This window comes from Anomaloglossus baeobatrachus, chromosome 8 (genome assembly GCF_048569485.1).
Source record: "Anomaloglossus baeobatrachus isolate aAnoBae1 chromosome 8, aAnoBae1.hap1, whole genome shotgun sequence".
Taxonomy (NCBI): domain Eukaryota; kingdom Metazoa; phylum Chordata; class Amphibia; order Anura; family Aromobatidae; genus Anomaloglossus; species Anomaloglossus baeobatrachus.
In genome coordinates this window covers 121,296,796-121,311,009 of record NC_134360.1, presented here as the reverse complement: position 1 = coordinate 121,311,009, position 14,214 = coordinate 121,296,796, and the positions used below count along the sequence as shown (strand labels likewise).

Sequence of the window (14,214 nt, the reverse complement as noted above, 5' to 3'; positions counted from 1 at the left end):
TAGTCAGCGCCGAGGGCTGGAGTCTTAATTACATACTCCAGCCCTCTCACTGGGCACAGTGGGACGCCAGTTTCCCGCTCTTTGTCTGCAGCACGCCCACGGCCCGCCCCTCTTCACAGGACGCCGGCAGCCATTCCTGCACGCAGTCTGAGCTGGAGAACGGACATAGCCCTGGGAGACCCAGACAGGGGATTCTGGCGACCACACACCCGCTGTTAAGCGGGCGGTAAGCAGCACCTAGGTGCTGACCCCACTAGTGCCACAGTGTTGTTTTGTGTACTTTTGTCTGTACCTATATATTGCACTGTACGGTCGCTTCTTGGCTTATACCCCTATATTGCTCTGAGGAGACAACAGCATGTCATCCGCAAAAAGCAAGGGTGCCAAGGCACAGGCTTTATATGCTGCCTGTACCGCATGTGGGGCTGATCTACGTGCTCCAAGGGGGTCCCAGGCATCACAGGCTGAAGGCTCTGACTCGGACGACAGTCCCAGGCAGCCTAAGCGAGCTCGCTGGGAGAGACCCTCGGCGTCATCACGCTGGTCAGGGTCTCAGCGAGAGGATTCTCTGTATGATGAGACAGAGCGAGGTGATCAGGAGTCTAATCCTGAGACCGCTCTCAACCTGGATACCCCTGATAGTGACGCCATGGTGAATGATCTTATAGCGGCCATCAATAGACTGCTGGATATTTCTCCTCCAGCGGAGGAGGCAGCAGCACAGCAGGAGAAATTCCATTTCAGGTATCCCAAGCGTAAATTGAGTACTTTTCTGGACCACTCTGACTTCAGAGAAGCAGTCCAGAAACACCATGCTTATCCAGATAAGCGTTTCTCCAAACTGGCGTGGTCAAACGCTGGACCCAGTGTCCAAAGGTGGACCCCCCAATCTCCAGGCTTGCGGCTAGATCCATAGTTGCAGTGGAAGATGGGGCTTCACTTAAAGATGCCAATGACAGACAGATGGACCTTTGGTTGAAATCTGTCTATGAAGCTATCGGCGCGTCGTTTGCTCCAGCATTCGCAGCCGTGTGGGCACTCCAAGCTATTTCAGCTGGTCTGGCGCAGGTGGACTCTGTCATACGTCCATCAGTGCCGCACGTGGCGTCCTTGACCTCGCAAATGTCTGCGTTTGCGACTTACGCTATCAATGCGGTCTTGGACTCTACCAGCCGTACGTCAATGGCGTCCGCCAACTCTGTGGTTTTACGCAGAGCCTTATGGTTAAAGGAATGGAAAGCAGATTCTGCTTCCAAAAAATGCTTAACCAGTTTGCCATTATCTCAAGACAGACTGTTTGGTGAGCAATTGGCTGAAATCATTAAACAGTCCAAGGGTAAGGACTCTTCCTTACCCCAGCCCAGATCAAGCAAACCTCAACAGTGGAGGGGACAGTCGAGGTTTCGGTCCTTTCGACGCTCGGGCAGGGCCCAATTCTCCTCGTCCAAAAGGACTCAGAAGGAGCAGAGGAGCTCAGATTCCTGGCGGGCTCACTCACGCCCAAAGAAAGCAGCCGGAGGAACCGCTTCCAAGCCGGCTGCCTCATGACTTTCGGCCTCCTCTCTCCGCATCCTTGGTCGGTGGCAGGCTCTCCCGCTTTTGCGACATTTGGCTGCCACAGGTCAAAGACCGGTGGGTAACAGACATTTTGTCTCACGGGTACCGGATAGAGTTCAGTTCTCGTCCTCCGCCTCGGTTCTTCAGAACTTCCCCACATCCCGACCGAGCCGATGCTCTTCTGCAGGCGGTGTGCTCTCTAAGGGCAGAAGGAGTGGTGATCCCTGTTCCTCTTCAGGAACGAGGTCACGGTTTTTACTCCAATCTGTTTGTGGTGCCAAAAAAGGACGGCTCTTTCCGTCCTGTTCTGGACCTAAAACTGCTCAACAAGCACGTGAAAACCAGGCGGTTCCGGATGGAATCGCTCCGTCATTGCCTCGATGTCTCAAGGAGATTTCCTAGCATCAATAGACATCAAAGATGCTTATCTCCACGTGCCGATTGCTCCAGAGCACCAGCGTTTTCTACGCTTCGTTATAGGAGACGAACACCTTCAGTTCGTAGCCCTGCCATTTGGTCTGGCGACAGCCCCACGGGTTTTCACCAAGGTCATGGCAGCAGTGGTAGCAGTCTTGCACTCTCAGGGACACTCGGTGATCCCTTACTTGGACGATCTACTTGTCAAGGCACCCTCTCAAGAGGCATGCCTACACAGCCTGAACGTTGCGCTGGAGACTCTCCAGACTTTCGGGTGGATCATCAACTTTTCAAAGTCAAATCTGTCACCGACCCAATCACTAACATATCTTGGCATGGAGTTTCATACTCTCTCAGCGATAGTGAAGCTTCCGATGGACAAGCAGCGTTCACTACAGACAGGGGTGCACTCTCTCCTTCAAGGCCAGTCGCACCCCTTAAGACGCCTCATGCACTTCCTGGGGAAGATGGTGGCAGCAATGGAGGCAGTCCCGTTTGCGCAGTTTCATCTGCGCCCACTTCAATGGGACATTCTCCGCCAATGGGACGGGAAGTCGACGTCCTTAGACAGGAAAGTCTCCCTTTCCCAGACGGCCAAGGACTCTCTTCAATGGTGGCTTCTTCCCACCTCATTATCACAAGGAAGGTCCTTCCTACCCCCATCCTGGGCGGTGGTCACGACAGACGCGAGTCTGTCAGGGTGGGGAGCAGTTTTTCTCCACCACAGGGCTCAGGGTACGTGGACTCAGCAGGAGTCCACCCTTCAGATCAATGTTCTGGAAATCAGGGCAGTGTATCTTGCCCTACAAGCCTTCCAGCAGTGGCTGGAAGGAAAGCAGATCCGAATTCAGTCGGACAACTCCACAGCGGTGGCATACATCAACCACCAAGGCGGGACACGCAGTCGGCAAGCCTTCCAGGAAGTCCGGCGGATTCTGATGTGGGTGGAAGCCACGGCCTCCACCATATCCGCAGTTCACATCCCCGGCGTAGAAAACTGGGAAGCAGACTTCCTCAGTCGCCAGGGTATGGACGCAGGGGAATGGTCCCTTCACCCGGACGTGTTTCAGGAAATCTGTCGCCGCTGGGGAAGGCCGGACGTCGACCTAATGGCGTCCCGGCACAACAACAAGGTCCCAACTTTCATGGCACGGTCTCGCGATCACAGAGCTCTGGCGGCAGACGCCTTAGTGCAAGATTGGTCGCAGTTCCAGCTGCCCTATGTGTTTCCCCCTCTGGCACTCTTGCCCAGAGTGCTACGCAAGATCAGGTCCGATTGCCGCCGCGTCTTGCTCGTCGCCCCAGACTGGCCGAGGAGGTCGTGGTATCCGGATCTGTGGCATCTCACGGTCGGCCAACCGTGGGCGCTACCAGACCGGCCAGACTTACTGTCACAAGGGCCGTTTTTCCATCTGAATTCTACGGCCCTGAACCTGACTGTGTGGCCATTGAGTCCTGGATACTAGCATCTTCAGGATTATCTCAAGGGGTCGTGGCCACCATGAGACAGGCTAGGAAGCCCACGTCTGCTAAGATCTACCACAGAACGTGGAAGATTTTCTTATCCTGGTGCTCGGCACAGGGAGTGTCCCCCTGGCCATTTGCATTGCCTACTTTTCTTTCCTTCCTGCAATCTGGTTTGGAAAAAGGCTTATCGCTCGGCTCCCTTAAAGGGCAAGTCTCAGCGCTATCGGTATTTTTTCAAAAGCGTCTAGCACGACTTCCTCAGGTACGCACGTTCCTGCAGGGGGTTTGTCACATCGTCCCTCCGTACAAACGGCCGTTAGATCCATGGGATCTGAACAGGGTACTAGTTGCTCTCCAGAAGCCGCCCTTCGAGCCTCTGAGGGATGTTTCACTTTCTCGACTCTCACAGAAAGTGGCCTTTCTGGTAGCGGTCACGTCTCTTCGGAGGGTATCCGAGCTGGCAGCGCTGTCATCCAAAGCTCCCTTCCTGGTTTTTCACCAGGACAAGGTAGTGCTGCGCCCGATTAAGGAGTTTCTCCCTAAGGTGGTATCCTCTTTTCATCTCAATCAGGATATCTCCTTACCTTCCTTTTGTCCTCATCCAGTTCATCGGTATGAAAAGGATTTGCATTTGTTGGATCTGGTGAGAGCACTCAGAATCTACATTTCCCGCACGGCGCCCCTGCGCCGCTCGGATGCACTCTTTGTCCTTGTCGCTGGTAAGCGCAAAGGATCGCAGGCTTCCAAATCCACCCTGGCTCGATGGATCAAGGAACCAATTCTTGAAGCCTACCGTTCTGCTGGGCTTCCGGTTCCATCAGGGCTGAAGGCCCATTCTACCAGAGCCGTGGGTGCGTCCTGGGCATTACGACACCAGGCTACGGCTCAACAGGTGTGCCAGGCAGCTACCTGGTCGAGTCTGCACACTTTCACCAAACATTATCAGGTGCATACCTACGCTTCGGCGGACGCCAGCCTAGGTAGAAGAGTCCTGCAGGCGGCGGTTGCCTCCTCGTAGGGGAGGGCTGTTTTGCAGCTCTAACTTGAGGTATTAATTTACCCACCCAGGGACTGCTTTTGGACGTCCCAATCGTCTGGGTCTCCCAATGGAGCGCCGAAGAAGGGAATTTTGTTACTTACCGTAAATTCCTTTTCTTCTAGCTCCAATTGGGAGACCCAGCACCCGCCCTGTTTCCTTCGGGATTTTTGTTTTTTTCGGGTACACATGTTGTTCATGTTGAACGGTTTCAGTTCTCCGATGTTACTTCGGATTGAATTTGTTTAAACCAGTTATTGGCTTTCCTCCTTCTTGCTTTAGCACTAAAACTGAGCAGCCCGTGATCCCACGGGGGGTGTATAGCCAGAAGGGGAGGGGCCGTACACTTTTTAGTGTAATGCTTTGTGTGGCCTCCGGAGGCAGTAGCTATACACCCAATCGTCTGGGTCTCCCAATTGGAGCTAGAAGAAAAGGAATTTACGGTAAGTAACAAAATTCCCTTCTTTCAGTTCAAACAAGCCCATAATGCTTGTCTTGATCCGGCAAAATTTGCTTGTCCGGCGGCCAGATGGAACGTTGAGGGGAACGTTTTTGTACCCGGCAAAAATACGGATCTGGTGGGGTGTTTTATAGTTATAGCCTATGGACGCCGGATCATATGCCGGAAGCCGGCGCCGGTTTCGTTTTTGGGCATGCCCAGACTGTGTAAATAGTCTCGGTCGATCTCTCTGTCGGTCAGTCTCTCTCTCCCTCCCTCCCTCCTTTATACTCATCAATCACAGGTGCGGCGCTGCACGGTTCACACTGCTCTGGCGGCTTCTCTTTTGAAAATGCCGGCTGCTCATTATTCCATCACATTTTCCCTGCTTCCCCCGCCCACCGGCGCCTATGATTGGTTGCAGTGAGACACGCCTCCCCCTGAGTGACAGGTGTCTCACTGCACCCAATCACAGCAGCCGGTGGGCGTGTCACTATGGCGCATAGAAATAAATTAATTTAAAAAAAAAAAACTGTGCGGTTCCCCCCCCCCAATTTCAATGCCAGCCAGATAAAGCCATACGGCTGAAGGCTGGTATTCTCAGGATGGGGAGCTCCACGTTATTGGGAGCCCCCCAGCCTAACAATATCAGTCAGCAGCTGCCCAGAATGGCCGCATCCATTAGATGCGGCTGTTCTGGGACAGTACCCGGCTCTTCCCGATTTGCCCTGGTGCGTTGGCAAATCGGGGTAATAAGGAGTTATTGGCAGCCCATAGCTGCCAATAAGTCCTAGATTAATCATGTCAGGCGTCTCCCCGAGATACCTTCCATGATTAATCTGTAAGTTACCGTAAATAAACACACACTTGAAAAAATCCTTTATTAGAAATAAAAAACACTAACAAATTCCCTCGTTCTCCCATTTAATAAACAACATTTAATAAAGCCCTCCATGTCCAGCGTAACCCAGGATGGTCCAGCGTCGCTTCCAGCTCTGCTGCATGGAGGTGACTGGAGCAGCAGCAGACACCGCCGCTCCTGTCAGCTCCACGCAGCAAATGAAGACAGCCGCGCGATCAGCTGATGATGTCACTGAGGTTACCCGCAGCTACCGCTGAATCCAGCGGTGGCCGCGAGTAACCTCAGTGACAGCTCATCTGATCGTGCGGCTCACCTCATTTGGTGGCTCTGGCAGCTGAAAACATTGATTTTTTTTTTTTTTTTTTTTTTTTTTTTTTTTTCCCCCCCCTCTCGCTGCTGCCGCTGATAGTCACGTCCTCCACATCATCTCCCCTGTGTGTGCACGCTGGGGACAGCGGTACTTCGGGGAACACGTGGAGGACGGGACTATCAGTGGAAATTTTGGAAATATACTTACCAATTCAATTAGCTTCCTTACATTAATCTGCATATGTTGATACCAGGTCATGTCTTCTGCTGCACTCCAAAGTACTGCTCCTACACTATTTAGCATGGAACAATGGGGTTTCCACTTGCCTGTTACCTCACTTCCTGACAAATCACCTGCGTTTTTGGCACCAAAAACTCAGGTAAATTGCACCACTTTAGATAGCATGCATTTTTTCTGCGTTTTTGATGCCCTCATTGATTTCAATGGGTGACAAATGTTGACAAAAACGCAGGAAGAATGAACATTCTGCATTTTTTGTCACAAACTTTTAACAAAAAAAACGCTGACAAACTGCAATGTGCGCATAGCAAATCTGACTTCTCATAGACTTTGCTGGGAAGTCAAATGTCAGAAAGTTCTGACAAACTGCAGCCACAAACGCAGCAAAAAAGCAGTGTGCGCATGTAGCCTAAGGCTGCTGGGACATGAAAGCATTTCAAAGTTACTACCACATAGTGACATGTTAGAATTGAAAAACAAAAAAAAAAGTTGGTGGTAAGGTGTTAAAACATATTGACATGAATTTTTGCAATTGAATTCTCTAAATGGGATGTATCAAACTACATATGGAGAAAGCATTTTCTGACATTCTTCTGCAGGTCTGTTATGTTAGACCATGGTACTTGTAGCTGATAACTGGCATTCTTATGGCAAGGGGGGTCACAAAGAGCTGTTGTAAATTTTCTGGTCTTCGAGCGTTGTTTTGCAAAATTTTTTTTTTCCCAATTTCAGATTGAGAAAGAGGAGCAAGCTGCTGCTGAGAAAGCTACCACAAAGGAGGAATACCAGGGTGAATGGACTGCACCGGTTCCAGAATTTAATACAACTGAAGTTGCTGATTGGTCAGAGGGCGTTCAGGTTCCTTCAGTGCCCATTCAACAGTTTGCTGGTATGGAGTTGTTTTTATTGTTAAATAAATATAAATAAAATGCATCAACACTTAATCTACTTTTAATTTTCTAACCTAGATCGCCCAGAACTTGCAACAGCTCCCAAAGTTCCAGGTAAGAAGTTGTTTTATTCTACAATAAAAATAAATAGATCGTAACTTAGTTTCTCTGTACAAGTAAAATGCTGTCTGCATGACTTTATAATTTAAAGAGAGGCTGTAATTAAATTTACACATTTGGTGAAGAAATCCACTTTGGTGGTTCTTAAATCACAATTTGAAGTTTTATACTAATTTCAGTATTTCTATATGTATATAAAAAAAATCTTGAATTGCTGTTTAGTGATTCTGCCTCACATAAAGTAGAACATAAAGTGATAAAAAAAATATTATGACACTTATTTCACCGCACTGGGATTTTTTCCCCCCTGTTATTTCAAAAGTAATATAAAAAATTATTTACCAATCTGCACTAGTCAGAGTATAATTAGGGATTTTTATTTGACCAAGAAAGTTTAAAAATATTTTGGATCAGGATATTAATAAAATATTCAGAATAAATAACTAGTTATGCATTAAATTGCACAATATTGGTGATATGTCACTACAATCTGGATAGAGCCGCGGCCGGTGGCTACCATCCACTAAAACATCCAATGCATCTGTTAAATGTCCACAATTGGTTCAGTTTTAATTTTATCGTTGCTTTCTTTAAAGGGATCCTGTCACCTAGAATATGCGTTCTGGGCTATCAGCAGACTCATGTGTGCCCTAATTACACCTTCCCTACCCATCCCTGTGCTGTAAAGTTGTATAATATGAAAGTAATAAACGTTTTATTACCTTCATATTTCGTATGTAAATAGCAGGGAATGTGGACACAGGGGCGGCGCCTTGCCCTATGGACGTCTGCATATTTCCGTGGTATCACGCCCCTGTTGGCGTGATAGCATGGAGTCACATGAGCGAAGTCACCAGCGCTCATTCTATCCTGCGCACATTGCAGCAGGCTTCTTTTCCAGGTGTTCAATCGCTGGCTTCAGACGCTCACTGCGCATGCGCAGTGCGCGTCTGAAACTTGACAAGGAAAACCCAGAAGAGAAGCCTGCCGAAAGGCTCGCAGGATAGAATGAGCAATGGGGACGTCGCTCCATGATATCACGCCCACAGGGGCGTGATACCACGGAAATATGCAGACGTCCATAGGGCAAGGCGCAGCCCCTGTGACCACATTCCCTGCTATTTACATACGAAATATGAAGGTAATAAAATGTTTTTTGCTTTCATATTATAAAATTTCTTTATCGTTACTTTGGGAGACCCAGACCATGGGTGTTTAGCTTCTGCCTCCGGAGGACACACAAAGTACTACACTAAAAAGGGTAGCTCCTCCCCCTGAGCTTATACACCCCCTGGTGAGCAGACCCAGCCAGTTTATCGCTTTGTGTTCAGGAGGCATACATCCACACATGCATTCTCATATGATTTTTTCCTTTTGGAACGAGATTGAAGAGTGGGGTCCACGTCTGGACCCCCGGCATGTCCCTTCTCACCCCACTGTGTCGGCGGTGTTGTAAGGTTGATTCCTAGGCTGGAGCCTTTACATGCCGTGCTCCTTCACCATCCCTCCTGGGCTCTGTCTTGAAGTGGGAGGCAGCACGGTCTCTATGCTTGGCAGGAGACCGGTCTCCATCCGCAGCCCTTCAGGACCCTACTGGACCGGAGCACTCATCCCCAGGGACTTGGCCCTGCGTCTCAGCAGATAAGTACCTGAGACGTTTAGACTTCGGGGTCCCTGTACTTTATTGTTGGGGGAGAGTGTGCTTATTGTGTTTACTGACATTTCCGGCGGGTTCTCTAGCTGTTGCCTGAGAACCGCGCCGATGGTGCCTGCGCGACTGCCGAGCCGCTCAAATTTAGGCCCCGGCTTCGCCGGAGGCCTAGTTTCTGTTTCACTGCCCTCGCATGTCACTCATGCAGAGGGACAGGCTCGGCTCCTCCCGGCGGCCGTTCTGTACAGGGGAGGGACACTCCCCACTGCAGTGTGTCCCCTCCCCTGTAGGTCTCTATGGCCCTCCAGATCCCGCTCCTCAAGCAAGTCCCGCCCCCTCTCTTCGCTCCGGCGGCCATTTTCTCAGAGCCCCCACTCCAGCAGCATGTCTCACACGAGGAGCAAGGCCCCAAAGCTTTATGCTGTATGCGCTGCATGTAAGCCCCTGCTGCCTAAACCGAGCTCCTTCCCACATTGTGATGCCTGCTCTAACTTGGCGGTGCCACAGCCTGGAGTCTCACCCCCAGTGGTTTCTCAGGCTGCTCCTGCTCCTGTGGCTGAACCCCTGGCTTGGGTAGAATCCTTTTCTAGGTCTATCTCCCAGTCTTTTGCTGAGTCCATGGGACTTCTGTCCAGGACGTTGATGAATATGCATCAGCCCCCTTCACAGGGTGCCTCTGCTGCTAGGGGTCCCTCAGGACCGGAGTTCAGAGGATTCATCATCAGGGCCCAGACCCCGTCCTCCTAAGAGACGCAGGGTTCCCTCTCCCTCCTCCTCCCGTGGCTCTGATTCCAGAGCTGACTCGCTGGATGAGGAGGATGCCTTTACAGGGGGCTCTGAGGATAACTCCATGTGCCCCATTGATTTGTCCGAAAGTGACTCAGATCTTAGTGACTTGATTGCTTCTATTAATTCTGTACTGGATCTCAATCCGCCAGTATCAGAGGAGCAACCCTCTCTGGCAGAAAAGCACCAGTTTACCTTGCCTAAGAGAGCAAAGAGTGTGTTCTTTAACCACTCCAGTTTTCAGGCCGCTGTGACCAAGCCCAGGGCCTGTCCTGACAAGCGCTTCCCAAAGCATGGTTCTGATGACCGTTTTCCCTTTCCACCTGAGGTGGTCAAGGAGTGGGCTCAGTCCCCAGAGGTAGACCCTCCGGTGTCTAGGCTCTCAGCCCGGACCGTTGTCGGTGGCTGATGGCACTTCCCTTAAGGATTCCACTGACCGCCAGATTGACCTTCTGGCCAAATCCGTGTATGAAGCGGCGGGGGCCGCGTTTTCTCCAACTTTTGCAGCAGTGTGGGCTCTCAAGGCCATCTCTGCTTCTCTAGAGGAGATGCATTCCCTCACCAGGGAATCTATGCCCGAAATGGATGCCTTAACTTCCCAAGCTTCGGCCTTTTTATCCTATGCCATGTCTGCCATGCTGGAGGCTTCTCACCGCACTGCGGTGGCTTCGGCTAATTCCCTCGCTATCCGCAGAATCTTGTGGCTTCGAGAGTGGAAGGCAGATGCTTCTTCAAAGAAGTACCTTGCTGGGCTCCCTTTTGCTGGGTCCCGGCTGTTCGGAGAACAGCTGGATGAAATTAAGGAAGCTACTGGCGGGAAGAGTACTTCCATGCCTCAAACTAAAGCCAGGAAACCTGTCCAGGGTAGGAATCAGACGAGGTTTCGCTCCTTTCGTTCCTCCAACTGGTCGTCCTCTAAGCCCTCGGCCTCGTCCGCTAACTCAGCCAAGGACCAGAAATCCAACTGGCGCACAAAAGCGCGTCCAGAGAAGACCGCAGGAGCTGCTGCCACTAAGGCAGCCTCCTCGTGACTATCTACCCGCTCCAGCAACGTCCTTAGTCGGTGGCAGGCTCTCCCACTTTGGCGACGCTTGGTTTCAACACGTCTCCGATCAGTGGGTGCGGGATATCATCTCCCACGGCTACAGGATAGAATTCTCTTCCAGTCCGCCAAACAGATTTTTTTTCTCTCAACTCCCCCCTGCTCCAAGGCCGCCGCCTTCTCACAGGCCGTGGCAGCCTTACAGGCCAATGGAGTAATTGTACCGGTTCCCGCCCGGGAACGGTTCAGAGGTTTCTACTCAAATCTCTTCCTAGTTCCCAAAAAGGACGGTACCTTCCGGCCCATCCTGGATCTCAAGCTTCTCAACAAGCATGTTCAGGTGCGGCGCTTTCGCATGGAGTCTCTGCGATCAGTCATTGCTTCAATGACCCAAGGGGATTTCCTGGCATCCATCGACATCAGAGATGCCTATCTGCATGTGCCAATTGCAGTGTCACACCAGCGTTGGCTACGTTTTGCAGTAGGAGAAGATCACTTACAATTCGTGGCTCTCCCCTTTGGGTTGGCCACGGCCCCTCGGGTATTCACCAAGGTCATGGCAGCAGTGATTGCAGTTCTGCACCTCCAGTGGTTGGCAGTGATTCCTTACCTGGGCGACCTAGTCAAGGCTTCATCCAGCGCAGACTGTCAGCGGAGTGTCTCGCTCACTCTCTCCACTCTAGCTCAATTCGGGTGGCTGGTCAATCTGCCCAAATCCTCTCTGACTCCGACCGAGTCTCACGTACCTAGGGATGCAGTTCGAGACCTTGACGGCACTTGTGAAGTTGCCCTTAGTCAAACAGCAGTCCCTTCAGCTAGCGGTGCGCTCTCTGCTGAGGCCCCGCCGTTATACCCTCAGGCGTCTGATGCAGGTGCTGGGTCAAATGGTGGCGTCCATGGAGGCTGTTCCCTTTGCCCAGTTCCATCTGCGCCCCCTGCAGCTGGACATTCTCCGCTGTTGGGACAAGCGGCCTTCCCCCTTACACAGGTTAGTGGCTCTTTCGCCACAAACCAGGAGCTCTCTTTAGTGGTGGCTTCGGCCCCTCTCCCTGTCTCAGGGGCGCTCCTTCCTGGCCCCGTCCTGGGTGATTCTCACCACGGATGCCAGTCTATCCGGCTGGGGAGCGGTATATCTCCACCACAGGGCGCAGGGCACTTGGACTCCGTCCGAGTCAGCCCTTTCAATCAATGTGCTGGAAACCAGAGCCGTGCTTCTAGCTTTTCACCACCTGTTGGCGGGCAGGCACATTCGAGTCCAGTCAGACAAACGCGACAGCGGTTGCCTACATCAATCACCAAGGTGGGACACTCAGCCGCCTGGCGATGTTGGAAGTACAACGCATCCTTCAATGGGCGGAGGACTCCAACTCCACCATATCCGCAGTCCACATCCCAGGCATGGAAAACTGGGAGGCAGATTATCTCAGCCGTCAAACCGTGGACGGTGGCGAGTGGTCCCTGCACCCGGCAGTGTTTCAGTCAATCTGCCGCAAATGGGGCACTCCGGACGTGGACCTAATGGCATCCCGTCACAACAACAAGGTTCCAGTTTACGTGGCTCGCTCCCACGACCCTCAGGCATTCGCCGCGGACGCACTGGTTCAAGACTGGTCCCAGTTTCGTCTGTTATACGTGTTTCCCCCTCTAGCTCTCTTGCCCAGAGTTCTGCGCAAGATCAGAATGGAGGGCTGTCGAGTCATCCTCATTGCACCGGACTGGCCCAGGCGAGCTTGGTATCCAGACCTGCTCAATCTGTGCGTAGAGATGCCGTGGCATCTCCCGGACCGTCCAGACCTACTCTCACAAGGTCCGTTTTTCCGCCTGAATTCTGCGGCTCTCAAATTGACGGCGTGGCTCTTGAGTCCTGGATCTTGACGGCTTCTGGTATCCCTCCTGAAGTCATCTCCACTAGGACTCGGGCCCGTAAGTCTTCCTCCGCTAAGATCTATCACAGGACTTGAAAAATTTTCCTCTCCTGGTGTCGCTCTACTGACCATCCTCCTTGGCCATTCTCCTTGCCGACCCTTCTGTCTTTTCTATAGTCCGGTCTGCAGCTAGGACTGTCCCTCAACTCTCTCAAGGGACAAGTCTCAGCTCTGTCAGTTCTGTTCCAGCGGCGTCTCGCTCGGCTGGCTCAGGTCCGCACCTTCATGCAAGGCGCGTCTCACATCATTCCGCCTTACCGGCGGCCCTTGGATCCCTGGGACCTTAATTTAGTTCTCACGGTTTTGCAGAAACCCCCCTTTGAGCCTCTTAGGGAGGTCTCTTTGCATAGTCTTTCACAGAAAGTGGTTTTTCTGGTGGCCATAACTTCCCTCAGGAGAGTCTCTGATTTGGCCGCGCTCTCTTCAGTCACCTTTTTTAGTTTTTCATCAAGACAAGGTGGTTCTCTGTCCGGCTCCTGTTCATCGCTTTGAAAAAGCGCTGCATACTCTGGATCTGGTGCGTGCGCTCCGGATCTATGTGTCTCGTACCGCTGCTCTTAGGCGGTGCACTTCTCTTTTTGTGCTAACCACAGGTCGGCGCAAGGGCCTCTCTGCTTCTAAGCCGACTTTGGCCCGTTGGATTAGATCGACCATTTCGGACGCCTACCAGAGTTCTCAGGTGCCTCCCCCGCCGGGGATCAAGGCACATTCGACCAGAGCTGTTGGTGCCTCTTGGGCTTTCAGGCACCAGGCTACGGCTCAACAAGTCTGTCAAGCTGCCACTTGGACTAGCCTCCATACCTTTTTGAAGCACTACAAAGTGCATGCTCATGCTTCGGCAGATGCAAGCTTGGGCAGACGCATCCTTCAGGCGGCTGTCGCCCATTTGTGACGTTAGGTTCTGCCTACTTCTTAGTTTTTCTGTTTATTCCCACCCATGGACTGCTTTAGAACGTCCCATGGTCTGGGTCTCCCAAAGGAACTATAAAGAAAAAGAGAATTTCTTCATCGTTCCTTATGGGAGACCCAGACCATGGGTGTATAGCTTCTGCCTCCGGAGGACACACAAAGTACTACACTAAAAGTGTAGCTCCTCCCTCCGAGCATATACACCCCCTGGATGACAAATCTAACCAGTTCAATGCTTTGTGTTCAGGAGGTCACACACACACATGCATCCTCTGATTTTTGATTTCAAAGATTTGGAAGAAAAGCGGGTCCAGTCTGGACTCCCGGCATGTCCCTTCTCACCCCACTGTGTCGGCGGTGCTGTTAAGGTTGACTTTACAAGGCTGGAGCCTTCACATGCCGCGCTCCTTCACCATCCCCTGAGGCTCTGGCTTGAAGTGGGAGCCATCACGGTTCTCTCTGCTTTGCAGGAGACCGGTCTCCATCCGCAGCCCTGTCAGGATCCTGCCGGACGGAGCGTTTACCCCCCCCTCCAGGGACCTGGCCCTGCGTCTCATAAGCTA

General features: G+C 51.8%; 1 protein-coding gene across 2 annotated transcripts in view; it reads left to right on the top strand.

Moving 5' to 3' along the window:
* LOC142249952 (small ribosomal subunit protein uS2) overlaps positions 1–14,214 on the top strand; it is a 132,337-nt gene that overhangs the window by 95,156 nt on the left and 22,967 nt on the right. For both annotated transcript variants that reach the window (XM_075321975.1, XM_075321976.1), the window contains exons 6-7: positions 7,061–7,217; positions 7,297–7,332. In XM_075321975.1, coding sequence (XP_075178090.1) covers positions 7,061–7,217; positions 7,297–7,332 — 193 coding nt within the window. The remainder of the gene's footprint in view (positions 1–7,060; positions 7,218–7,296; positions 7,333–14,214) is intronic.